Consider the following 27,344-nt stretch of genomic DNA (forward strand, 5'->3'; position numbering starts at 1 on the left):
GTGGGAAGAGGAGAAGGAGAGTTCCTGCTGTGGGCCCAGCTCAGACACTGGTATTCTCTCTGACCTTAGGTGAGTCACTTCAAATCTCTGGGTCCCGGTGTCTATCTCTGAAATTAGGATAATGACTCCTGCTTCCTCCCTTCCTCCTGGGGGTGGGAGGAAAATGAGATCATAAATTGTGAAGTGCTTTCAGCTTATAGGAAAAAAGGCAAGAAGAGGATTTTTAGAAAAGAGAGGTGTTTTTTCCCCCCGTTTTGTTTTGTTTTTAGATTTTAGAGAGAGAAGGGAGAGGGAGAGATAGAAACATAGATGAGAGAGAAACATCAATATCAATGGCTGCCTCTTGCACATCCCCCGCTGAGGATCAAGCTTGCAACTGGACACATGCCCTGACCAGGAATCGAACCAGTGACCTCTTGCATGGGTCGATGCTCAACCACTGAGCCATAATGGCTGGACAAGAGGAGGATTTTTTTAAGGTTCCCCATGTTCTTCTTTTAGTATCTAAATGCAGAATCCAGGGGAAAGATCCATGAGGAGAGAATCAAGGTCTGGAAGATTCCTGTGTGTGGAACTGCCCAGGGGCCTTTGCAAGACTCCAGCTTTCACAGAGTATAGGATCCGACTGACCTGGAAAGCACCGTGAATGCTGTGAGGCTTGTGCTCTCTGTCCTTTATCTATCAGTTGATCATCAGCTTCTGTTATTGTGGGATGTTCAGTCTGATTAGTTCATAGTTCTGCATTAAATCTTATTCATGTCAGGATTCAGGCAAAGTCTCTTCATTAAACCTTGCCAAGCACCCACTTGCTGAAACTCAGATACGATTGCTGGAAATCTGTCCTTGCATTGGCCTTTCTTACCATGTGCCCAGCCAATCCAGCACTGGTGTTGTAGCCTGTCTTTGTCTCGGATTATCAGGATCTGTCATCTCAGCGACTTTTTGCTGTCAGGAGCCCAAACATTTCAGTTTTTTTTTTTTTTACTATGCTAATATTATCCTGATGCTCATTTTCTTAAGGATGAGTTGGAGACAGAGCTTGTAGCCACAGGGTGACTCATGAGCACAAGGGAGAGAGGGAAGTGAGTGAAGGATTCTTCTTCCCTGACCTCACTCCCAGACCCCACACCATCTAGTCCATTGAACTTGTCTGCTTAGAAATCAGGTTCCAAAGCTATTTTGTTGCCTCCTCCCATCTGTTGCTAATCTTTGACGTAATTCATTTACCTAAGGCATCATTTAGCCCATTATCGCCTCATGGTTCTCACTTGGTTGCAAAGGGTTTTCCTTCTCTCGTTAGACTAAGTACTTTACACGTCTTGGTTAGTGCAGCTCTCCACTTACCCTCCTTTTCTCTGGGCTCTAGTCCTTGTCAGAGGCTTGGGATGATATCTCACAGGGCTAAGTGCAGAGTGGTTGCTCAGGAGGGAAGAAAAACTATAATTTATTGAATGCTTTCCATTTGTCATGCTCTATACTAGATCCAAAAATAACACAATAAACCCATGAGTGTGGTAATCATATTTTGCCGATGAGGAAAAGTAGGCATAGAGAAGTCAAGTGACCTGCACAAGGTCCCATGACAGTGAAGGGGTGGAACTGACATTGAGCCCACACTTTCCAGCTATGCCCTGCTGTTTTGGGTTTTACTAAACACTCATTGGTAGTCACACTTCTTCTTATTTACATAATTATAGTTTCTTGCATTTGTATAGTGATTTATGGCTTCAGAAAGTTTTTACAAATTTGATTTCATTTTCTGCCCGCAACAGCCTTATGAAATAGGCACCATGGTAATAATGTTCCATTTTTGTTTTTAGTTGTTTTTTTTAGATGAAGAAACTGGTGCTTGTGATTTGCTCAATGTCCTACTATCTGGTGATCAAGCTATACCATAATCTATTATCAAAATATTCTTCCTCAAATACTATTTCATTATGCCATTTTTCTGATTAAGTGACAACCTATTCCTAATGTACAACTGTCAGATGGTTGTTCAGTTCTCTTTGCCTGCTGACCTTTTCCATGCATGCATTCATTCATTTACTCAACAAACCTTAATTAAACACTTGTGATGTGCGAAGAACTGGGGATACAAAGAGGAATGATACATGGTCCAAGACTTTGAGGAGATTACAATGTGGTCAGGGAGTCATGGGGTCAGCCCATTATTTTAATCCAGGATAATAAAGGCTATGACAGAGGGAGTCATGGTAGCACATTGAAGGGGCACCTCACCCAGAGAGTGGGCTGAAGGAGGACAGCTTAGAGAAGGTGATGCTTATGCTGAATCCTGTAGGACAAGTTGGGTGTAGGGTGTGAGATCGGGAGGGATAGGGGTGGGGTTGGGAAAGCTAAACAGGGGAGATCATGAAGGACTTTGTGGGCAAAAGAAATGTAGACTTTATCCCATGACTATGGAGAGTCATTATTATAGGAGTTTAGGCAGGAGATGACATGATGACATAAGCAGATTTACATTTTAGAGAGGACATTATGGCAGAAGCATTGAGAATAGATTGGAGGAAGGTCATATAGGAGATAGCAATCACTTAGGTAGTCATTGCAGTAAAAGAGGTGAGAAACGAAGGCCTGAATTAAGGTATTTACAGTTGGACTGGAGAAAACCACTTGAATCAGAAAGATTTAAAGAAGCAGAAATCCATAAGGTTTGCTGACGTATTGGATATCAAAGGTGAGGAAGAGGAAGGAGTCAGGAGGAGGTCTGGGTTTTTGGCTTGAGCAGCTGGACAGAGAGTGAAGCTATTTACAGGGAGCGGGACATAAAAGGAGGAGTTCCATTTTGAAAACTTTCAGTGTGAGATGCCTGTGAGACACCTAGATAAAGAGGTCCAAGAGTCAGTAGTACATATAGGCCTGAAACTCAGGAGAGAAATCTGGCTGGAGATAGAAACTTGGAAGCCATCATTAGGAATAAAGTGATTGCAACCTCAAGAGGAGATGAGATTGAGCAGGAAGAAGGTGTAGTACAGTGGTTCTCGTCCTTGGCTGTGCCTTAGAACCACCTGGGGGAACTTCTTAAATTCTGCATTTAAGAAGCCACATAGCTTGGGTCACACCACAGACCTATAAAATTAGAATGTTGGGAATGGGATGCAGGCATCCATGTTCTTTAGAACTCTCCAAATTGATAGAGTGGCATCCAAAGTAGACAAGCATTTGGCAGGCAGAAATGAGAATAGGGAAAGTCTCATTAAAGGTGTCAAAAAGGGACGAGAAACTCATGAGGGAGCCTAAGAAGTTCCCTGATGATAAGAGAACCTGGAGAGAAAAGGGATTATGGGTGTTCTGGGTGGGGAGGTCAAGAAGAAAAGAGTGAGACCCCTCTCTACATAATCTTCAGTCACTTCCTAAAATGTCCCTCACCTAATCTGTTTGCTATTTTCATCATTTAACTTCATAAGATACCCATCTGTGTCTCTACTCAAACTACTCCCATACCCAGGAACCCTGCCCTTTTCCAGGATGCCAATCCACATACATTCCATATTTAAGACTTGGCTCAAAGCTTGTCCTCCTAAGAATATCTGGTTACTTTGACGAGATTCTGATTACTCCTATTTAGGTAGTCCCTTATGTATGTAGTTGCTTGCTAAAGATGGCCCTGCTGTGGAGCAATGCCAAGAGTCCAGGACTTAGACTCTGAAGATCTGGGTTCAAATTCTGACTCTGTACAAGTTAATTAGCTGGACCCTGTTGGAGAAGTTATTAAAGCTCATCAGTTTCTTTACCTGTAAGGTAAACATGGCTATAACTACTTTGAAGGGTTGATATAAGATTTGCGTGTGAGACTATAAAAAAACTATACATGTGATATGGCATAGGGTGGTATTATTAAGTTTTACATTTGTCCATAGGTTGCTTTGCAAGCATCCCAAAGTGTGTGTGTGTGTGTGTGTGTGTGTGTTTGATTTTTAACTGGATTATAAACTTGAAGACAGAAACTGTGTTTTGTTTCTTTTCGAACCCCCTTTTAGCTTTGGGGGCTCACGGGGTTAACCAAGTGCAGCAACCTTAAGGATGTTGCTCCCAGGGGACAGGACTTCTGGATCTTTGAGCAGGACCAAGTGTCAGATGACAGCCTGCACTTCTATGTCATTTGAATCAGTATCACCTAGTCTAGATCTGTAGGCTGCAGACACATAGGGGAAAAATCCTAGGTATGTGCAGTAAATGGAAAAGGCTTGAGGCAAAACCATCTGATGACTCTGCAGATTGCTCTGAGGAAAATCCAAAATCCTCAAGCCTACCAAGCCCTGCATGGCTGTGAATCTGCAGAGAGACCTCTCTGACCTCGTCTCCTGTGACTCACCCCCTTGCTCATTTGTATCCACTCATCTCTACTATTTCCTGAGTACACGGCTTTAGAGCCTTTGCAGGTGCTATTCCTTCTGAAATGCTCTTCTTTGGATGTTCATTGGTTTCTTTCCCTTATCTTCTTTGGGTCTTTGTTCCAATGTTACTTTCTCAGGAGACCCACCCTGACAGCGTTATTTCATTTTCGTGACCCTCAGCATTTATCTCCCTTACTGATTTTTTTTTCCTGTAGCACCTGTTATGATCTGATATGTATTTTACTTATTCCCTCTTGTCTTTCCATTAGGATGTAAACTCTACAAAGACCATGTTTTTTGTCTATGTTTTTAAAACTGCTATATCCTTGGTGTCTAGATCTTGAAACACATAGTAGGCATTCATTCTCAACGGCCTTTGTAATTTTCTGGATCTGAAGACACAGGGAATCCAGTGATCAGTAGATGGCGCTAGAGCTCCATATGATCTTTTTCTCCAGTTGGCTTCCAAGGTGTTTTTCAGCCTCTGGAATATTTACTGTGCTAAATCGGCCTGGTTGACTATTCTAGACTTTTATACAACCATAGCGTTATGACTTGAAGGAGACATTATAGATTGCATTGTGCTAACTCCTCATTTTAAGGATGAGAAAACTGGAGCACAGTAAGGGGTCAAAAATTACCTAAAGTCATATGTGGCATTAGCAGCAGAGCCAGGACAAGAACTCCTTTCCTGACCCCCCTCCCTCTCTTAAACTGTTACTATATGTTTGGTTGTGTTCTTAGCATCCTTTCCTCTCGAAAATACAAGTTGCTTGTATGCAAAATGCAATAAGAGATTGTATTTTGACAGTAAATATTCAGTCAATAAATATTCCATTCAAATTAGGCTCCAACTGCTTGAGTAAGTCTCAGTAAAGTAGCCAACAATAATGGCTGTATATCCACTTGTGCTGGGTTCTCAAAGGAATAGGAGACTCATCAGATTCTTAATGATCTTACCGCTTCTATGGAAAGGATGCACGACATAATTGAAGCAACAGGAGAATACTTGTTTATACTGCTATCAGAAGGCAGAATGCACACTGGGAAATCTGAGCATATGGAGCTCAACAGAGCACTGAGGGAGGATTAAAGGAGGTAAGTTTGGAACTGGCCTTTCAAGAGTCAGATGCCATAAATTTCTACACTAAGGACCAACTCCAAACTGTACAGCAAGCCATGCTATGAGACATTCATATTAAGCCTTGGGGTATTTTATCACATTCATGATACTTGATACAGAATACATCAGACCAAGAGCAGCCACTAGTTTTGATGCAGAGGGTATAGTGGCAAACAAGAGAAACAAAATCCTTGCTGTTGTGGACCTTAAGCTCCAGTAGGGGGCAGAAGACAATGAACAAGTAACAAAAGCAAGATATCAAATATGAAAAATGCTAAGAACAATAAACAAGAAGAGGAGTATGTGTGAGAGAGTGATTGGGGCATAATCTTAGATTAAATGTTAGAGAAGCTTCTCTGAGGAGGTGACTTTTTAGCTGAGACCTCAATGAAATAAGGAGCTAGCCACAAAAAGATCAGGGAGAAGAATATTCCAGGCAGAAGAAATAGCTGTTTCAAGGCCTCAAGATGGTAAACAGTGACTGAAGAGAAGAGGTGCAAGATGAGGTCTGGCAGGGCCCCATCCTAGGAAGGCCCTGGGGAGAATGTTAAATTTTATACTTAGTATGGTGGAAAACTACCAAGCATTTTAAGCAGGGAAATATGTGTCCTGACCCAGGGTTGAACCTGCAACCTTGGCATATCAGGACATAGGGAAGTGACATGATGTGTAAAATTGCAAAGGAGTAGAGAGTCCCATCAGGAAGCTATTGCTGCATTTAAGAGGGAGATGTGGTGATGGGGGTGATAGGAGCAAAGGTGACAAGAATGATGGAGTTGAGCTGTACTGTATTTTAATAGAAACAAGAGGTCTTGCTAATGAGTTTGTTTTGGGGGGAGAGAATGATTACAATAAAGAATATCTCCTAGGCAGAATGATGGAGTTGAGCTATCCTGTATTTTAATAGAAACAAGTGGTCTTGCTAATGAGTTTGTTTTGGGGGAGAGAATGATTACAATAAAGAATATCTCCTAGGTTTTTGATTGAGCAATGTGGATGATGCTACTAGCTTACTGAAATGGAGAAAATTGAGGGAGAAACAGGTTAAGACAAGAGCTCTGTTTGAGAATGCTAAGATTGAGATATTATTTCATGTCCAAATGAAATGCCAAGTAGATAATTAGATATATGAGGCTGGAGTTTAGGAAAGAGGTAGGGTTGGAGATGAAGATTTGAGAATCTTAGAAATAGTGATGATAGTTAAAGTCACAGGACTGGATAAGATTACCTGTGGTTAGAAAAGAGGAGAAAGCAGCCGAGGAGTGATTCCCAAGGGGGAAGAAAGTTGGGCTGCAGTGAAATAAAGATCAGTTTTCTGTAAGGAAATGATGTCTTTCTGATTTAGTATATTTGGAGGAAGCACTGTGAATTAGCCTCATAGTATGTTTCTCAGAGTTTGGGAATAGAGACAGCACTTAGGAGTAATGGCCTTCTGTTTGGACTTTTCAGTTGAGGAAATTTGGAATGTTGTTCTGTGGCTCAGATTCAGAGAGCTGCTCCCCCCCGCCCCAGGTGCAGAGACCACTTCTGATCAGCCTGTGTCCCATTAGGACGCTCCCCTCCCTCCTTTCACACCCTTCTTGAGGGTGGACTCCCCCCTTTCTGGTCATTGGCTTTTGACCTTAGAGCTGATGTGTTAACTTTATTCTCAAGTCACTTTGAGTCACTGAAGAGAAGGGAGATTAAGGCAGTGGAAATGGAAAAATGGGAAGAGATTCAAGAGGTATGGAGGATACAGAATTGGCATGACTTAATGATCATTTGAATGTGTAAGTGAATAAGGGGGAAGAGTCAAATTTGACTTCTCTGCAGGGGAAGGAGCTGTAAATGATATCTAGACAAGTTGCTTTTGACTCCTTTTTCTTTGTTTCCTATTGATTTTTATAGGAACTCAAAGAACAAAGTGATCTTAGAAGTCAAGAAATTATGCCTTGTTCTTGGAAAATGACCCACAAGTGAAGATAGCGTAGCCCCACAGTGAAGAAGAAAAAAGAGTCATCAAGGTCATTGCTCACCAATTATTTATTGGGCATTTAAATACAATTCCATAGATTTTCTTCTGAAGGGTTTTCAGGCCCCAGTATCTTTGGGTCAACAATTTTGGTTCGTTAGGATCTGAAAACAGATGACATTTGCTTCCTCTCTATTTAATATGATCAGAAACTAGAAAGACATTGAGCTAAAACCAGTCTAGTCAGCTTTAGTGCTATGAGCCAGGACAGTCCCTCTGATGTAGATTAGGAGCCTGGGCGCTGGAGGTGTTGTGAATCAGAGATGTCCTCTGTGGTCTCTGACTCTCCTAGCAGCCTCTCACTGTGTTTCATTTAAGTGTAGACTATGAGGCTTGAAATTCCTGATGTTTCATCCACAGGAGCCAAAGCTCACTGAAGCCCAGATAGCCTCTTCTCAGTTTGTGATGGGTATCTTCTGAATACCTTTCCTGTTTCTGAATTTTGGGAGAAGTTTCGACCTTTCAGTGACCCAACCATGCCCTATGTACATGGAGGGCAAACCAGGAAATGATTTAAATCCCCAAGCTAATAAAAATTGGGATCTGATTATTTCACCCAATTTACCACTCAGATTTCACCCCGCCAGAACACCCTGGATTTGCTGCTCAAAGAACTGACATGCCCTAAAAGTAAATGCTAATCCTCAAAAGCATCCTTGCAAGTAGATAGAAAGTAGAGGAGAGAAGGAAGACATACATTTTCAATGTCTTAAACAGAAGTAAATATGAACTTGACCTGTAGATTTCTTCTTTGGCAGTGGCTCTGTTGTGCAATAAGGCCTAGTGCCAATGCTCTTTCTGCTCTTGTAGATAGTCATAGAGGGGGTTGGGAGCAATCGCTGCCTTGGTAGGGTGACTTCCACCCTCTTCTCTTCTTTGGGGCCTCCCCCTGCTCTGGGTTGGATGGAAGGCCAGGTCACTGTGTCTTCCCTGGGAGCCTTGGCTCTGGTCATCCTCATTCATGTGGAATTTTTCTCTGTTAGCACTGCCTCGCTGGGTTCCATGGGATTGTCGATCCTGGGACCCTTGATATTTCTCTTTCTTCTCATGGGTTTGCTGACAGTTTTGATCTTCTTCATGAGGTTGCCTGTCTTGTCTCTGGCGGTTCTGCACATCTTCATGGGTTTTCCTGCCCCGTGTCTGATGGCTTTGTTCCTCTTCGTGGGTTTGCCTGTCCCGTGTCTCACATGGAGTTTCCTGACCCTCATGACCATGTCTACCCCTGATTTGGTGACCCTTCTCTTCCTCTACCTGGTGGCTCTGTCTCTCACCATGACTCTCCTTGGTCTGGGCCTCTCTGTGACCCTGCCTATCACTCCCTTTGTGAGAGTGTGGCCTTTCTTGCTGAATTTGTGCTACGAGTTTGTGTTGGTGGTGTTGGCAATCCTCCTCAGGCTCCCATGCCTGGTGACTGTTCTGCTGCTCTAGCCTAGACTGAAATCTCTGTCCCTGATTTTGGTTCACTTTTTGTCCTTGAGTCTGTTGACTGGGTCTCCCTGAACTTCCTGATTGCTCAACATATGAGCCTCTGCTTGTTCGCTCATTCCCTTGGAAGCACCTATTTTGCCCTGTTTCCCCAGGTTCTGACTGACTGCATTGAGAACTCTGGCCTTGCCTGTCTGCCTGACCATAGTGGGAACTCTGGCCTTGTCTGTCTGACTGACCATAGTGGGAACTCTGGCCTTGTCTGTCTGCCTGACCATAGTGGGAACTCTGGCCTTGTCTGTCTGCCTGACCATAGTGGGAACTCTGGCCTTGTCTGTCTGCCTGACCATAGTGAGAACTCTGGCCTTGCCTGTCTGCCTGACCATAGTGGGAACTCTGGCCTTGTCTGTCTGCCTGACCATAGTGAGAACTCTGGCCTTGCCTGTCTGCCTGACCATAGTGGGAACTCTGGCCTTGTCTGTCTGCCTGACCATAGTGAGAACTCTGGCCTTGCCTGTCTGCCTGACCATAGTGGGAACTCTGGCCTTGTCTGTCTGCCTGACCATAGTGAGAACTCTGGCCTTGCCTGTCTGCCTGACCATAGTGGGAACTCTGGCCTTGTCTGTCTGCCTGACCATAGTGAGAACTCTGGCCTTGCCTGTCTGCCTGACCATAGTGGGAACTCTGGCCTTGTCTGTCTGCCTGACCATAGTGAGAACTCTGGCCTTGCCTGTCTGCCTGACCATAGTGGGAACTCTGGCCTTGTCTGTCTGCCTGACCATAGTGAGAACTCTGGCCTTGCCTGTCTGCCTGACCATAGTGGGAACTCTGGCCTTGTCTGTCTGCCTGACCATAGTGGGAACTCTGGCCTTGTCTGTCTGCCTGACCATAGTGGGAACTCTGGCCTTGTCTGTCTGCCTGACCATAGTGGGAACTCTGGCCTTGTCTGTCTGCCTGACCATAGTGGGAACTCTGGCCTTGTCTGTCTGCCTGACCATAGTGGGAACTCTGGCCTTGTCTGTCTGCCTGACCATAGTGGGAACTCTGGCCTTGTCTGTCTGCCTGACCATAATGATAACTCTGGCCTTGTCTGTCTGTCTGGTCATATTGAGAGATTGAGCCTTGTCTGTCTGTCTTACCATAGTGAGAACTCTGGCCTTGCCTGTCTGCCTGACCATAGTGGGAACTCTGGCCTTGTCTGTCTGCCTGTCCATAGTGGGAACTCTGGCCTTGTCTGTCTGCCTGACCATAGTGGGAACTCTGGCCTTGTCTGTCTGCCTGACCATAGTGGGAACTCTGGCCTTGTCTGTCTGCCTGACCATAGTGGGAACTCTGGCCTTGTCTGTCTGCCTGACCATAGTGAGAACTCTGGCCTTGTCTGTCTGCCTGTCCATAGTGGGAATGCTGGCCTTGTCTGTATGTCTGGCCATATTGAGAATCAAATTCTTGCCTGTCTCTCTGATGATAGCCTGATTCCTGACCCAGCCTTGCAGAATGCCCATAATAAGAGCCTGATTCCTGTTGGTTTCTTTGGCTACAGCATGAATCCTCTCTAAGTCTTATAGGCTGGCTTTGTTGTTGTCTAAGCCCTTCAGACCAGTCATCATGAGAATCCTGAACTTGTGTCTCATATTGATTTAAAGCAAATAAATATCCTTCTCTTTTAGTCTGGTCACTGCTAGATTTATGATTCAGTCTTTGATCAGAGCTGAAGTCCTGACCTTGCCTCTCAGACCGACTATAGCAGGAGTTCCTATCTTGTCTCTCAGACTGACCATGGTGGGAGTCCTGACCCTGTCTCTCAGACTGACCATGGTGGGAGTCCTGACTCTGTTTCTCAGACTGACCATGGTGGGAGTCCTGACTCTGTTTCTCAGACTGACCATGGTGGGAGTCCTGACTCTGTTTCTCAGACTGACCATGGTGGGAGTCCTGACTCTGTTTCTCAGACTGACCATGGTGGGAGTCCTGACTCTGTTTCTCAGACTGACCATGGTGGGAGTCCTGACTCTGTTTCTCAGACTGACCATGGTGGGAGTCCTGACTCTGTTTCTCAGACTGACCATGGTGGGAGTCCTGACTCTGTTTCTCAGACTGACCATGGTGGGAGTCCTGACTCTGTTTCTCAGACTGACCATGGTGGGAGTCCTGACTCTGTTTCTCAGACTGACCATGGTGGGAGTCCTGACTCTGTTTCTCAGACTGACCATGGTGGGAGTCCTGACTCTGTTTCTCAGACTGACCATGGTGGGAGTCCTGACTCTGTTTCTCAGACTGACCATGGTGGGACTCTGTTTCAGACTGACCATGGTGGGAGTCCTGACTCTGTTTCTCAGACTGACCATGGTGGGAGTCCCTATCTTGTCTCTCAGACTGACGGTGGTGGGAGTCCTGCCTTTCTTCCTCATGCCTCTGCCTATGTTGTCTGCCTGTATTTCCTGGAAAGCTATGGTCTTGTGTTCCTTCCTGCTCCCCTTCTTGCTGGGAGGTTCTATCTCCACATGCCTTATTTTCTTCCTTATTATAGCAAGCTTGGACCAACTGGAACACCAGCAAGAGATATTCACGAAAATCAACATGTCCATTTCTGTCTTTATCCAAGAGGTTCAGGATGGTTTCCACAGTCTCTGGGTCATTTGGTCTCTGTGGGAAGAAAAACAAAGAGAAAAATCAGATGTTTTCCTGTGGACACTAAGATACGTGCCTAGGTTCATGCCCCAGTCCATTTAGTTTGAATGAGCCTCCCTTGTGTGAGAAGCCATTAATTTGAAGTGGCGTAGGCTACCTTGGTTCTCATCTTTGATCAGCTGGTTCTTAGAACCTCATCCCTTCCTGACTCATTGGAGGGAGCAGGACTATGGGGAGTAGAGATATACTTATTTAAAATCAGCTCCCTTCATAATGAATTTGGGGAAGCTGTCCCACCCCATCACCTGATAGTTGTTTGTTTATCAACATTTTTCCAACCACAATGTGAGCTCCTGGAGGGAGTAAAAGCTGGCTTTATCTATGTTTGTATCCTCAGTGGCTAGTATAGCGCTGGTGTGGAGTAGGTGCTTAATGATTCTTTATTGAATGAATGAATGAGAAAATGTGTGGACAGCATTAAAATATAGAAACTAGGACATTAATGTAGATTTCTTCTGAGAAATGATTTCCAGTTCAAAGTTCTACTTCCTCCTGTTTGAGCTCAGATACAAGGAGATGTGTGTGTGTGTGTGTGTGTGTGTGTGTGTGTGTGTGTGTGTCTGAGCATGCCTGTGCACACATGTCTGTGTGCTGGGAGCAAGCTATTAAGGAGCTACCTGTAACTCTCTTAGTTCCAGGGTGGAGCATGACCAAAGAAAACAAAAACTAAGCCCTAGATGCAGGTTTCAGAGTCACACACACTTGACTCCATGGGATCCAGACTCTATGCATCTTACCCGGAGGATGTTTCCAAACTCAGCCAAGAGCAGCTGCTTCAATTCCTTCTTGCACAGCAGAGCACAGTCCCCGTCCTCTTTAGCATATTTCTGGAACACCTTGATCACGGTGAGTATGCTGTTCAGGAGTGGAGCCATTTTGGAAAAGACAGGTAAACCTAAAAGAAGAAACAAGATTTTGTCTGTGTTTAGGACGAAGCCCAGGAGACAGCATTTTCAGAGGGAAAGTGGCCCCTCTTGGTCAGGGACAGAGCTTCTCCTTAGCCACACCCCTGACCCCCTTTGACCCATAGTCTGGCTCCAAATATCGCACAGTGGGAGATGGGCGCAGACTATGGGTTCCCTGCTAGAAAAAAATGGCTATTTCCTAAAAACAAAAAACAAAAATACAGTAGGTGTTTTACATGCCCCATCTTCTACTCCAGATGGGACTTGCTTAATTGAAATTCTCATATTAGAACAAAAGGGAAAGATGGTTAGGAAGCAATAAGGCAGGACCAAAGCCAGTGTCATGAAGCATAATTTTCCACCAATGACTAGCGTGCTGAACGGGGCACTACATTGACCCCACTGCAGGCCGCAGTCTTCTAATGAGCCTTGCTCAAGTGGGGAAGAAGGCTAGAGGTCTCTCACCATGGCCAAGGAAACTTTCTGGGAGACTAAATTCCAGTAAGTGCTTCTGGCCTGGATGATCACTTTGGATATGATTACAAAATAGAATCAGTGAATACAAAACTGCTACAGATGAAATAGCAAGCCAAATTAACTGCATAGATGATGGGAAGTCTGATACAATCAGAGAAGTTCACATTAGCCATGCTAAGAGGCAGAGGGTCTTTGGGGATCTGGATCTCAAAGCTATTTCTTCTTACGTTGTGAAAATCCCAGTTACTGGGCTTATAGGCCTCCAAACAGAAACCCTAACTGCAAAGCACATTGGGCTTCCAATAGCATGCAATGACGCCTATACGGACAAGTGGCAAATAACAAATTGCATGGGACTGAGTCCCTAGTGTCGATTCATTACAATGAGACTTGAATATTATGTGGCCCATGGTCCAGGGCCTTGCTCCTGATGAGCTCTAAACTCTTGGGTCTTGCCTAACTTGCACAAAAGGCAAGTGCTCCACTAGGGGAGACTAGCAAACCACCAATAGTTCTAGCCCTTGATTTTGGAATACCTAGGACACACTGTAAAAAAAAGCATATATTTTTTACAGCCTCAGAAGTAGGCAATCCTAGCTATGATCATATTCTCAGACAGAGCTAAGAAAATGGAGCAGGAGGGTACCCATGGCCATCACCCTCAGAGAGTAGTCTCAGACCTCTCCAGCCCAGCACATCACAGCCACCATCAAGAGCCTCATGGATATCGCCATTGCTCCCCCATGCATGTCTTACCTGTGTAAGGAGGAATGAGCAGAAGATTGAGAAGCTGAAGAGGATATTGGAGGCCTGAAAACCCATCCTATTTATAGGGGTTTTAATTGTCCTACGAGGCCATCGTAGGAGACACCCATTCTGTGGCAGAGCCTGAATCACCCTGGACCCAGCCCAGCTCAGCCCAGCTTGGCCTCTCCCTCTACAAACCGTTTAGTTTATTTACTTCCCCCACTTGCTCATGAACTTGTTTGTCATTAGATTAGGTGACACGGTTCAAGTCTCAGCCCCATTTAATTAGGGGAGTATGCGTGTGCATTCGTGCTGTGGGGGTCCGAAAAGACAGAGATGTTCATTCTTAAGATGTGTCACTCACCAAGACTAATGGAGGACAATAGTCAAAGAAGATTAGCAATATGTTCATGTTACAAAAATCCGTCAATGTAGGGACTAGAGATTCTGGGCATATGGCCAGGTTATAGTTCTCAGAAGAGATTTGTCCTAGGCCCGTGGTCGGCAAACTGCGGCTCGCGAGCCACACGCAGCTCTTTGGCCCCTTGAGTGTGGCTCTTCCTAAGCCTTAGGAGTACCCTAATTAAGTTAATAACAATGTACCTACCTATATATTTTAAGTTTAAAAAATGTGGCTCTCAAAAGAAATTTCAATCGTTGTACTGTTGATATTTGGCTCTGTTGACTAATGAGTTTGCCGACCACTGTCCTAGGCTAATGTCTTGCTTGTGTGTACTGTATGTGTATTTTAATCTGTTGATCTATTTTGAATTAAAAAAATTTTTAACAGCTCTGCAGGCTAGTGGGGGCAGTAGACACATGACTGATTGAGGGGAGGAGGGCTGTGATGATGGTGTTGCTATCATCACTTGAACCTTTTAAGGTTTTATGAAAAAGTTAGCGTTTAGCACCTGGCCAGCATGGCTCAGTGGTTGAGCGTCAACCTATGAACCAGGAGGTCCCAATCAGGGCACATGCCCGGGTTGTGGGCCCCAGTGTGGGGCATGCCAGAGGCAGCCGGTCAATAATTCTCTCTCATCATTGATGTTTCTATCTCTCTCCCCTTCCCATCCTATCTGAAATCAGTAATGCATATTTTTAAAAAAGTTAGAGTTTAGGAACAACGTCGGAGCTTATGCTATTTGTGAGTAGAGATGTAGTCAGAGACCTGAGCCTCTAGTCATTCCCCACCTCTGCACCTCTGACATGCACCAGTGTCTTAAGCATAGGAGAGTCAAAGTAAGTCTTGGTGGAGTAAGTGAATTATTGGTTAGGAAAGCATTTGGGAATTTTGTGTAAAATGCAAAAAATTCTAGATTTACTGTACTTTCTATTTTTGTTTCTGGTTATACTTTTTTCTATGTAGCCATCCATCAACCAGTTAGTAGTGCTTGGGATTCTGCAAGGGAATCACAAAAGTGCAGGGAGATTTTAATCCAGTTGGAGTAAAGAAGCTTTATGTAGAAGAAAGATTTTGAATGACAGGGACAGAACACGAGGAGTGTTGAGTGTTGGAAAACCTGGGTATGTATGGAGTGTTCATACATACCCAGGGGCTGGGCCCAGACTTCCCTTAGAAGGTGGGATTTGTGTTGATCCCTGAAGGATTCAGGTGGCAGAAAGGAAAGAAGAGAAATTCTGGTGGGGAGAAGGGAAAGACCAAAGAGACAAAGGTGAGAATTTACAGGGTGTGTTTGGATTAGAGTGAGTTGGTAAGTCTGGCTGGAGCAGAGGGTGTACAGGAGAATAGAAATAGAAAATTTTTGAGCTGGAAAAGAAATCTAGTCTTAGCCTCCTGATTATACAGATGAGGAAACTGAAGCCCAGCTAGATTGAGTGATTGCCAAGCGTCCGACAGGGTTATGACTAAAGCCGGGCCTAGAACCCTTGTCCCTTTACCCGATCCCACCATGCTTTCTTATAAATTCTCCGAGGCAGACTTGCAGTCTGCTTTAGGATTTATTTTAATGAGAAATGTGAAACAGGGAACATTTTGGTCAGGAAAGTGACACGATAAAAGCATTGTTTGGGGGAAGATTTTGATCTGACTGCAGTAAGGTGGCCAGCTGTCTCAGTTGGGACTGAGGAGCTACCCAGAGGTGAGACCTTCAGAGCGAAAAAACTGGGAGGATTCTGGGCAACTTGGGACAAATTGATCACCCCAGACTGTGGAGTATAAGATGAATTGGAAAGAGCCCAGTCTGAGCAGGAGGGAGGCCTAGGAGTCTCTTGTACGGCCACGTGGGGAGTGTGGATGCAGCAGTTCATAACTATAGGAAGGTGCTGGGTGATAGAGGAGAAGAAAGGATGGGGTTGGGGACAGATTCGATGAGGGGCAGGGAAGGGGAGAAGTCAGGTGAGACTCCAAGGCTTTAAGCCTAGGAAACTAGGAGAGCTGCGGTGTACTGAAGAAATGAGACTCCTGAGGGCTCTATGGGGTCTGAGGTTCAGCACCCCCCCGCCCCCCCACTGGCACTCCACAGGGTGTCTGCCTTTGGGATCTTGTCACCTTCCTGCCAGTTTGCACCCAATGCTGTTTGGGGTCTCCCAGCACTGGGCAGGCCTTGCTAAGATGTGTTTATACCTCCTGAGAGCTGGTCATGCTGAGATTCTATTTCTGCTTTTATGCCTCTTTTTGTCTATTAGAACCAAAAATCAAGAGAAGGGTTGGTGACTCCAGGGACCAATAAGGGGAGTGCAGGTGGGTGGGTAGCGGGTAGAGAGCAGCGAAGCGGGGGGCTCCTTTCTGTGGACTTCTCTCAGGCTCCCTAGCAGCTGTTTCGTCAGGTTCGTCGGGCAGGCAGTTCTCTGCCTGATGCTGCAGTGGAGAGGAGGATCATGTTCTTAGGAGGAGGGTCTGTTACATATGCCTTCATCAAACACTCAGGAAGTTCCTATAGGACAAGCAGAGAACTGTGTGTATTGCTCAGTTAATCAGTGGAGATTTGTGAGCATGGAGCATCATTCTGTAGGCACTGAGATAAAGGCACAGTCCTTGTGCTTAGGGACTTTCATTCTCCTGGGAGGTAGGCTACACAGGATCCTTTTCTATAGTTCAAACCCTGCTCTAATTGCTAGGATATTGAGAGGGACTGATTAGAGGGAAGAAGGGAAGGATCCAAGAGCTAAAAATAATACATATTTAAAGAAATTATGAAACATACTGGGTAATTTTGGGTCAATTGCTTAGCCTCTTGGCCTTGAGTTTCTTCATCTATAAAAGGAGAGGATTGGACTGAACTCTAAGCTTTTTTTAAAAAAAGAAAATATATTTTTTTAATTTTTATTTCGGAGAGGAAGGGAGAGCGAGAGAGAGATAGAAACATCAATGATGAGAGAGAATCATTGATCGGCTGCCTCCTGCATGCCCCACACTGGGGATCGAGGCTGCATGTACCCTGACCAGGAATTTCTGGTTCATAGGTTGACGCTCAACCACTGAGCCATGCTGGCTGGGCGAAGCTTTTTTATTTTTATTTTGGCATTAACATGCTAAGATTCTGGAATTCCAATCTTACGTCAGCAGGAGCTTTTGAGGATATATTATAACTGCTCTATTCATGAATTTGATAAAGGCCTCATAACTTTGTGCTCCTCAGTCTTCCTCTGTGGGGAACAGGAGGACAATAATGGGTGTCCTGTTATGTAGCATTTTGAAGCCCTGGGCTGTGTTTTGCGGCTTTTATTTGCATTCATGTTAGAATGTAGCTTTGTGGTCACAAAGGCTAGATGTTTTTAAGCTACAATTTATTGATCTTACTATGTAGGGTAGGCTGTGTGTTAAGCATTTTACATACTATGTTATCTTGTTTGATTCCCACAACAACTTCGGGAGGCAGGCAATATTATCGTCATTTTTCTAACAAGGAAACTGAGGTTTAGAGAAAGATAAGTAGCTTGCTCAAGGTCATGCTACTTGGCACAGCTGAGCTGGGGTTTGAATCCACAACTTCCTGATTCCAAAGCCCTTGTTTGCAACCCCTATGTTACACCATCCCCTTTGGAACAGGACTGGTGATCGCCCACTTCCCAATGAGAGAAACAAAGGCTGACATGAGTAAGAACTAAATAATTTCCTAATGACAGTCAGTGAAGGAATCCAGCCTTGAAATAAGAACCTCCCAGTGCATAAGCTGTCAAATATTTATTATTTTCCTGTGCTTCTCCAGTATCTAAATGGTTCCAATACTGAAGGTGCTTATAATCTATTTGGGGAGACCAGACAGATGCTTATATTTATACTATAAGCCCAGTACATGGATTCATGTACCGGTGGGGTCCCTCAGCCTGGCCTGTGGGGATCAAGCCGAAACCAGCAGTCCGACATCCCCCGAGGGGTCCTGGAGTGGGAGAGAGCGCTCTGCAAAGTTGCTGTTGCTCAGCAGCTCCTGCGTCGAGCGTCTGCCCCCTGGTGGTCAGTGCGCGCCATAGATACCTGCTGGTTGGCTGGTCGCTTAGGCTTTTATATATATAAATATGAAAAACAAGAAAAGCAACCTATGTAGAAAATGTACCCTTCTGTGTTTACAATGGACAGAATGTGATTGAAGATGTCCTCTTATTGCCCATTTCTTTGGTTCTTGATTCTTGCAAGCCTTTCTTGTCCACTTTCCTTGGGTGCAGATGTGCCCAGTGGGTATGGCAGGTACTATTTTACCTAATGGAGTTTTCAGGGAGTCACCCTGTCAAATTTTGATTAAGGATAACGATCATGGAATTCTTAGATTTCCTTTTCCTTTCGTGGAGATGTTGGGTGGCTATTTGGTGAGAGGAAACCCATAGGAACCAGAGGATGGCTGAGTGTTTGTAGTAAAAGGGAGGCCCCGTGTAACCCGGGAAGGCTCTCCACTCCTGCTTAGCCCTCTGGCATGAAGCAGGTAGATAAACTACAGATGGAGCAAATGACCACCTTGCCCTGGAGAGGAGTGGGCCTAATTAATAGACATAAAACTCTTTGAGATTTGTTGATATTGAAAGGTCATTTATTATCATCTACAAAATAAGTTCTCATTTTAAAAATCTGTCCTTGCAGATAAATTACCCTCCTGTTAATTACAGGCCATTTTTCTTTAATGATATCTGTGAGAGTCAGTGGTTTTTGAAGGTAACACTGGCTTCAGCGATATTTTAACCTTGTCAGAAAATGTGTCTCAGTCCAAGAAAGGAGGTCTAGGGTTCCTGGGGTCTAGCGCACAGGTTTTCATCTGGAGCTGGGCTCCTCGTTGCCAGCTTGTAGCTCAGCCATTTCTTCTATTTCTTTTGTTTTGGACTGTAAAACCCCATCATCCCTCCCCTCCCAATGTCTCAGGCCATAGTCTCCCCTCCCTCCTTCAATGAAATGAACCAGAAATTGTCAAAAGTCATTGCTGAGCACAGACCGTGGAATTTTAGGTAATTCCTAGAACCTGGTTAATATTGCTCCAGACCAAAACAGATGTCTTCAAAGTTGGCCACATGTAGCAGAATTTGGATCAGTCAGGCCAGGTTTCTGAGGTTTCTTTTTGTTAAAGAGCTTTATTGAAATGTAACGGACATACCTTACAATCTACCCATTTAAAGTGTACAATTCAATGTTTTTTTACTATTGCACAACCATCACAGAAATCTAGTTTAAGAACACTCCCCTTATCCCCCAGGAAACCCTGTGCCCTCTTCCATCCCATAGCAATCATTAACCTACTTTCTGTCCTGACAGATTTGCCTGTTCTGGAAATTTCATATAAACAAGTCATACATATGTGACCTTTATTGCCTGGCTTTTTTTTTTTTTAGCATAGTGTGTTTCCAAGGTTCATCCATGTTACAACATGTATCAGTACTTCATTTCTTTTTAAGGCAAAATGATATTCCATTGTTTATTCATTCAGCCACTGATAGGCACTTAGTTGCCACCTGTTGACTACAGTGAATAATGCTACTCTGAACATTTGTGTAAAAGTTTTTGTGTGGACATATGTTTTTAGTTCTCGTGGACATGCACACAGGAGTGGAGTTGCTGGGTCACATGATTACTCTGTTTAAGTTTTTGAGGACCTGCCACACACACAGTTGCGTTGTTTTTAAGAAACTTTCTGGAGAGGGATGGTTGGTTTAAAGGCCTCGGCTTGAAGACGCCAACAGGCTGAACATCGGCAGAGACAAGGCATGTGAGTTACTGCTGTGGTTCTGCGTCTTCCTGGTCTTGCACAACCTTGCCACCCAGAGGCCACCAAAGATCCCACAATAGTAGGCACCTGTGAAGGTTTGTTGACCAAATGAATGAATGTGTTCTGAGGTAAAGTGGGAGTGGAGGAAATGGGGTGGGGAAGGTAAACAAATATGCTTAGTAATCTGTGAAGTTTTAATAATATTTTACGAGTTATTAGCAATTCATTTGGGGTGCCCATCAGTGTTTGCAGCTCCCTGCCTCCTCCCTTCCACCCCCAGAGAAACTCTGTCAGGAAGGGAAGAGGTGACCCTGGGAATCGGGGTCTGTGGATGTCAGTGCTCAGTCACCTGTTCCCCTTTCAAAAGCAGTCAGATCTCCTGCAGCTTCTGGCCCTTCACCTTGGTGCCCAGAGAGCCCGAGGACGAGGACTGGAAGCCCTGGGTTCTCACCAGGGCCCAGCTCCAACTTTCACTGTGACCTTGGAGAAGACGTTTCTGCTTTGGGACTCAGTTTCCTTCCTTATCTAGAAAAAAAGGGGTTTGAAGCGATGACTGGCTGAATGGGATGGTTTCCCACCTCTGCAAGTCTGAGCTCTCGGGGCGCTCTCAGATTCTGTACTAACCCGTTTCTTGTCTCTCTCCCCTTTTCCTTTTTCCCCCTTCACTGCTGCTACAGCCCGGGAGAGAGACCCATAACTGTTTGCTAGGACTGCGTGCAGCTATCAACTTGTCTCTCCGCCTCCAATCTTCCTTTCTAATTTATTTCGCACTATATCCCTAGACTAATTTTCTCTTCTCAAGAAGGGTTATCATTTTTCCATGAGAAACAAGCTCAAAGTTCTTAGCAGGCTCTTCAAGGTGCTCCACAGCAAGTAGACCTTTGAGGTTTCCAGTGGCCTTACTTCTCCCCACCGCAATGGGCTTCTCAGTGTTCTCTAACTAAACCCTGCACTGCTCCTTCTACTTTTATGCACACTGCTTCTTCCCCCTGGAGCCCTCCTTCCTATTTATATCTATCGAAATCCTACCCATTTTGAACACATTTCAGCACTCACCTTTTCTATAAAAACATTTCCAAGTTTTCCTCATAGAACTCTCCTCTCTCTTCTCTGTCCCCTCCCTAACGCTGCAGCCTTTCACGGGCTCTGTAATGTTCTCGTTGGTGTTCTGTAGATGGCTGCATACAGGTTTGTCTCAGTAGATTTTGAGTTTAATGAGGGAAAAGACAGTCCCTTAATTCATCTGTCTCCTACAAGCTCTGCTCTGCCATTTACAGGACGGTGTCTTTTAAATGTGAGATGGGGTGGCTTTCTCTAGCTCCTGTGCCCCTGGTATAATGGGAGTTTAAGCTTGTATTTCGTGTAGTCTTTTAGTACTTTCGGCTGTTTCCTATGTAACATTTTTACTTGTGAATCAGAGGATGAATTCTCTGAGGGTGAGACCTTGACTTCCCTTCTGATCCCCACGTGTGTCCTGCCACAGTGCTAGGCTCCCATGGATGGCTGAACCGGATGGCTTGCCACCTCTGCAATGTACTGCATCCGGGCTCCATGGGCAGTTCTGATTTGGGATTTAGAGCTTGTTTGTGGCTTGCCTCTTGGGAACTAAGGGACTACCTTGTGAAGATTATCTCCTTACAGAGTATGGGGCAGAGAGATGGGTCTGGAAGCTGGAGCAGTAGTGGGCTACGATAACTGCAGGAGGCCTGGGGAGTGGCTGCCGGTAGCTTCAAGAGTTTATACGGGAAAGAACAGAGGCACTGCTTTAGTTTCCCAGAAAGAGCCGGACACTCTGGTTCCCAGGCCCAGTGGAGACGCTGGGATCTGAGGCACAGCCCAGGAGCCATAGCTCTCACCATCACAGACCAGAGTGTGTCTGTGACACCAGCCAGCATGTGCACAGGGAGTTCTGGAGCAGGCAAGCCGAAAGCAGTGTTGGGGGGCAGTCAGGCCTCTGGAGGTCATTATGCCCTGCCTCTGTCCCGGGGTGGGGGGGCAGGGGGAGAAAGGGGGGAGTCAGTGCCCAGGCCTTCCTCGGCGGGTCTCAATCCTAAAACTCCCCAGAGAAGCAGATTACCCACTGTTCCCAAGAAGCTCACATCTGTGTCTCATTGCCTCAGCTGTCAAGCATAGCGGATGCTGGATCCAGGGTCCTGAGAGAGCAGGGAGAGAACAGCAGGGAACTGCGGGAACTATTGCAAAGGTATCAGTGAGCAGAGGAATCCTGTGGAAGCCTTTGCCAGCAGAGCACAGCACTATGAGAGGTCACTAGGGGATAGTCTAGGGCCCTTGGTGGAGATTATCTGGGAGTGGGGAGAAGTGCTGTCCCCAATCCTCTGTGATTTTTTGTCTGGTCCCCAAAAGAGGGCAGCTGACTCTTGAATAATACACCTGCTTGTCATGTCCACCTAACAAATTCTGAGCATAGTCAGGAAATAAGAAAGAAAGATTGAGGAGCTGGAGACCAAGCCAGAGTTTTCTTCATGGATCGGCTGGTTCATTCATTCATTCATTCATTCATCCTCTTGACAAATGTTAAGTGAGGAAGATAGACCATTAATAATGAAAAAGATTCTAAGAGAGGTTATGGCCAGGGTTGGGGGAAGAGCACACTTTCATCGTCATTAATTCTCCCCCTACAGTGGGACCAGCCCGGACAAGCACTCTCATCACCCCTTGGCTCCTGCCCCCAACGCCTGTGCCCCAGCACGTTCACACCCTTCTGTGTGCCCAGCTGTGACTTGGCCCAATTACCACATCAATTTTCCATGGGAGGTCTGCCTACTCATCCTTTTTTTTAATCTCCAAACTCTTTGTTGTGGTCACAAATGCTCCACGTGGGCCCAGTCACCTGCAGGAAAGAAATCATTAGATTCTGACAGCATCCAGAAACAGCAGCGCCTTCCTGTCCCGGGAGAGGAGCGAGGGTCAGCACAGTTCAGGCACGAGAGGAGGAAAAGTGGCAGGAAAGGGAGGGGCCCAGGCAGGATTCTTCTGTGACACGTTGCCCGGGCTGGTCAAAGTCAGTAGGAGCCTGGCTGCCTATCTGAGCATCTCACCTTCGTTATTCTGTGCAGCCCGCTCCTGTGGGTGTGCAGAGGAGGGGCTGGGACTCCCCTCAGCAGGGTGCGTGAGGAGGTGGGCTGGTGAAGGTGCGTCAGGGAGCCTCCCGCCACCTGGAAGGAAGGGCAGAGGCCACTGCACATGAAGCCTCTCAGGTCCCATAGAGCAGGGAGCTTCAAATCCCCACAGTCTTCCTGCCTTGGAAAAGGGAAAAATGAAGGCTGGATAGATGCTGCTCTGAACCAAAGTGAGGATAAAGTTTTTTACAAGGTCACACAGGGTCCTACAAGATGTTAATAGTAAAGCTACGGTTAGAATCCAAATGTTCTCATACAGCTGCATGACCACCCATCTTTCTTGTCTTGACACTCCGTGCTGTGATCCTTTTTCTCAAGCCACACTGAATGATCCAACGCCAGGCAGGGAGAACCAGGGCCCCAGGTCAGGCAGGTCTGCTCAGGGGGAGAGTTCTCGCCCAGCGCCTGGCACAGGGGAGGGTGCAGTCAGCCACGCTCTCCTTCACCTCTGAGGTGGCTTGGCCATTCTCGCCTTTCTGGAAACTCACAGGGCATCAGAGGTCCTGATCTCCCTGGGTGTACTTGGGCCTCCATTTATAGACTGTGTCAAAAGTTCAAGTACTTTATGGGCACAGATTAGTTGCTATCATGATTTAATATACTAGCCACCCACAGTGCCCTGAGAAGCAATGGAGGAATTGTGTAGGGCTAATAAGATCTGTGCCATTAATTTGTGTCTTGAGGGTGTGGGATGTGGAAAGTAGGCTGTTTTAACCTGTGCTCTCACCTTTGTCTGTTCTTCAGTTCCAGCCCTCCACCCTCGCCTTCTGTTCACTCCTGTGTTTGTTGGACGTCTCCCCAAATTTCCAGTCCTCCCCCATCTCACATTTCTTGTTGTCTTAGGCGTCATGACGGACTCTTCCTTGGCGTTTCCATTCCAGCTAAATGAAGGTAATAGCCGCTGCCACCTCATGCTCACAAAAATGCAGGCCCATGTTACCGGGGATTAATGGCATTTTAGGATTAAGGACAGGATGGTAGTTTAAAAGCTTTTAGCTCTTCCTTAATTAGGAGATTTACCTGACACAATGCATTGCTAAGCCTCACAGATTTCCCTGTGGCAATACTTCTGTTTCTCTGTGGTCCCCCCAGTGGCTGCCGTTTGGGAAATCTGGGGACGGCTGCTTTGGGTGTCAAGTTCCTGTCCCCTGCATCTCCCCCCCCCCCCAAGACAACAGAGTTCAGGTATATGGCACCTGATCCCCCTACAAGGGATGCGGCTGATGGTCACCCACAGCCATGGCGGGACACGGTGTGGACACCTCAATAGCTCCCTTGTCCTCTGTATCACAGACCTCACTGATCAGGTGGGCACCAGGGCCTTGTGGAAAGACCTTGCTCTGCCTGGGACTTCATAATCTGATCTAGCTGCCACTTCTGCCTCCATCTCCCCTTCAGAACGCCCCTGCTCTAGTCAAAGTGGCGTCTGTGCGGAGCCCAGGGCCCATCTCCACACCTTCATTCAGGTGGTGAGTCTTCTCTGAAATGTGTTTTCTTCTTCTCTCACTCCCTTTAAATCGACCCCCTCACCTCCCATGAAATGGTCCATGAGCCCTGCTTTGGCCTCTCCCTGAACTGAGCTGCAGGGCACATCTTACCTTGCAGAGCACTTTGGTTCAGAGCAGCATCTACCACCCCACAGAATCTTTGAGCCACAAACGCCCAACCCAGCTGTTTTCAAACTGTGTTCCTCGGAACCTGTCAGGGGCTGAGGGGAAGGGCCTGGTGGAAGGCCTCTGTCACTCATGCTCATTCAAATAACTGCTTTTATCTTTAAAGCATCCTAAGCTTTTCTTTGAGGAAGAGATTCCACTGTCAAACAGTTTGAAAACGACAGCATCCGATTTGCTTTGTTTATGATGTGGAAGTGGAGGTCCAGTGTCCACAGGGACACACAGCTGGGCAGGGCTGGGATCAGGGCTGGGCTGGGCCCTGAGACCCGTGCTTCCTGTGGCCAGAAAGTATCCCTGGGCTTGTGACATGCTCCATTGTATTATCTAATATATATTATATCTCTTTGAAATAATTAAATATCTCATTCCTCCATGTTCCCTGGCACAATGCCCTGCTCATTGATGCCCAATGAATATTGGCCACTGTCAGCGGTGGTGATAACAATGACATAGATGTCTAGAGAGGCCCTGTGAGGCCCCTTGCTGGCTTCCCTGGCTCTGGCCCCTTCAGGGCTGTGCCTATGGCAGTGGTTGGGCCTTAAGTCCAGGCAAGGCCATCATTTGGGGGGATAATCTCAGAGGGATCCTAATTGCTCTGAAAACTGTGCTCTTCTATAAGGTTAATATGAACCAATTCTGCTCTTTTCCTGCATCCTTTCAGCATTACCCTTAAAGCTGACTCCCAGGCAATCTGAAGGCCCCCACGTGCTCCCTAACAAACCCAGCTTCCAAGCTGTGTCCTTGCCCCTGACTATGCTCAGCCCTCTCCTCTTCTCTATATATGCTCTTTCAGCAGCCACCTCCTCCCTGAAGCCTGCTCTAATTCCTCAGGCTCCCAATACGCTTTCCTTCTCTAATAATAATCCTTTTAGTTATTATTATCATTTTTCAGCTTTATTGAGGTAAATAAAGCAAATACAATTGAGATATTTAAAGGATACCTTGTGATGACTTGATATATATATATATTTTAGTACATCGTGAAAGGATTCTTCCCATCTAGCTAATTAACACATCCATCACCTCACATATTTATTTATTTTTTTTAATGAGAATTTTAAAGTTTTATTCTCTCAGGAAATTTCGATTGTTAATAAAAAATCGTGGAAATGTGTTTTCTCTTTTGTTATATATAAGTACCTATGTAATATCCTTAGGCCACAAGTGCCTAAAATATGTATTATCTAGCCCTTTACAGAAAAAGTTTGCTCACCCTGGATTTAATCTACACTGAAAATGTTCAGGGACAACACAAACAGGCAATGACCAAAGGATTGAATTTCCTTTACACATGTAGTTTATTTCTTTTCATATTCATTTTTTAAAATCTTTTTTCTTCTTTTATTATTTTTATTTATTTTAGAAAATACATTTTTAAGGTTTCCTTTTTCCTATTTATTTATTTATTTATTTATGTTGCAAATTTAATTTCAATATGAAATTCAAACCAAACCTTAAACCAAAACATAACCATTGTACAAATGCTACTCTTGACACTCAGTTTTTAAGGTTTCCTTTTTCCTATTTATTTACTTATTTTGCAAATTTAATTTCAATATGAAATTCAAAACAAACCTTAAACCAAACATAACCATTGTACAAATGCTACTCTTGACACTCACATAAGTATTCTTTCAATTCATAACCTCAACCCAAACCAAAATATAAAATTAAGTATAACATCAATTTTTATGTTTCCACAAATGATAACGCAATGCAAATTTTAACACATAGAGTAATTTTATGTCTGCCCTAGGCTTAACCTAGCAGTATCTCTAACTTTGACATCAATCCATAAACTATAATAGAGTCAACATTAAAAAAAATTAGATTTGGGATTAACTAAATTTTAGAGAATAGGTTTGTGTTGAAGTTACAATTCAGGTTAGTTCTAGAAAATGCATTTTTGAATCTCACTTAGTTAAATCCTTAGTCCTGCAGTTTAGTGATTTCTTTTTTTATCGTCATATCTTCACTGAAGAGGGAGGCCATCGGGCCATTGTGGAAATCAGTTTTAATTTGCTCTGAGTCAGTACTATGCAACAGAATAGTGAAGCCCTTTATTTGCAATAAAGAAACCCAAGGTTGTAACTGCCTGAATTGGGTTAGTTACTCCCCTTTCTGTTCCAGCTTCCATATTTATTCACTCTGGAGCCAAGGAGGTGAAGTGTGAATGTTTGCAGACACCTGGTGGCCGATTAGAAGAATTAAAATCAGTGTAATCTGAGAGCAGAGCCCTGTGTACCTTGCTCAGGTGTGTCTGGGGTCCCCCAAAGCACTTTCTGGGTTTGGAAGTTGTTAGTCAGTCTGCTGTCAGTCCAAGGGGTTCATCCTGGGAAGACGGTCCTGTTTTCTAAGTCAGGTTTGTCTAGAAATGTATCCTTGTGGCTGGTTTAATTTTACTGTTCCCACAACCTTGACAATCATTTCTTTTTTCTTGATTCCATAGATTTTCTTCTAGAGGTAAAGTGCTGTGGACCTAGGGCTACCACAGCATCTTATGGTGCTTACAAATGCCTTTCACATTCCTGCTATCATCCCCATTTTATAAATGAAAACACTGAGGCACAGAAAGGTTCAATAACCTACCTGAGGTCACATAACTAGTCAGGGAAATAGGCTGAATCCAGACAATCGAATTCCTTAATTTCTAC

The 27,344-nt window shown here is 45.0% G+C and overlaps 2 protein-coding genes across 2 annotated transcripts; both read right to left on the minus strand.

Annotated features, from left to right (window-relative positions):
* Positions 1-7,482: 7,482 nt before the first annotated feature.
* Positions 7,483-10,128, minus strand: LOC106723785 (repetin-like). Its single transcript, XM_014528618.1, has 2 exons — positions 10,054-10,128; positions 7,483-10,012 (listed from the first exon to the last, which is right to left on the minus strand). Exons 1-2 carry the CDS (start codon positions 10,126-10,128, stop codon positions 8,270-8,272), a joined length of 1,818 nt encoding a protein of 605 aa, XP_014384104.1. The 3' UTR covers positions 7,483-8,269.
* A 382-nt stretch (positions 10,129-10,510) lies between these two features.
* LOC102250685 (trichohyalin) lies at positions 10,511-12,477 on the minus strand. Its single transcript, XM_014528647.1, has 3 exons — positions 12,340-12,477; positions 11,239-11,557; positions 10,511-11,174 (listed from the first exon to the last, which is right to left on the minus strand). Exons 1-3 carry the CDS (start codon positions 12,475-12,477, stop codon positions 10,606-10,608), a joined length of 1,026 nt encoding a protein of 341 aa, XP_014384133.1. The 3' UTR covers positions 10,511-10,605.
* Positions 12,478-27,344: the final 14,867 nt, after the last annotated feature.

Source organism: Myotis brandtii, unplaced genomic scaffold, assembly GCF_000412655.1.
Source record: "Myotis brandtii unplaced genomic scaffold, ASM41265v1 scaffold643, whole genome shotgun sequence".
Taxonomy (NCBI): Eukaryota; Metazoa; Chordata; class Mammalia; order Chiroptera; family Vespertilionidae; genus Myotis; species Myotis brandtii.

What these genes read in the sequence shown, in the direction of transcription:
- LOC102250685 (XM_014528647.1), bottom strand. Translation starts at nt 12,477, where the DNA reads ATGGCTCCACTCCTGAACAGCATACTCACCGTGATCAAGGTGTTCCAG. An exon ending in AGTTTGGAAACATCCTCCGG is followed by an intron (nt 11,558 to 12,339) that starts GTAAGATGCATA and finishes TTCTTCCCACAG; the next exon opens with AGACCAAATGACCCAGAGAC. An exon ending in TGGTCAGTCTGAGAAACAGA is followed by an intron (nt 11,175 to 11,238) that starts GTCAGGACTCCC and finishes TGAGAAACAGAG; the next exon opens with TCAGGACTCCCACCATGGTC.
- LOC106723785 (XM_014528618.1), bottom strand. Translation starts at nt 10,128, where the DNA reads ATGGACAGGCAGACAGACAAGGCCAGAGTTCCCACTATGGTCAGGCAG. An exon ending in AGGCCAGAGTTCTCACTATG is followed by an intron (nt 10,013 to 10,053) that starts GTAAGACAGACA and finishes CAATATGACCAG; the next exon opens with ACAGACAGACAAGGCCAGAG.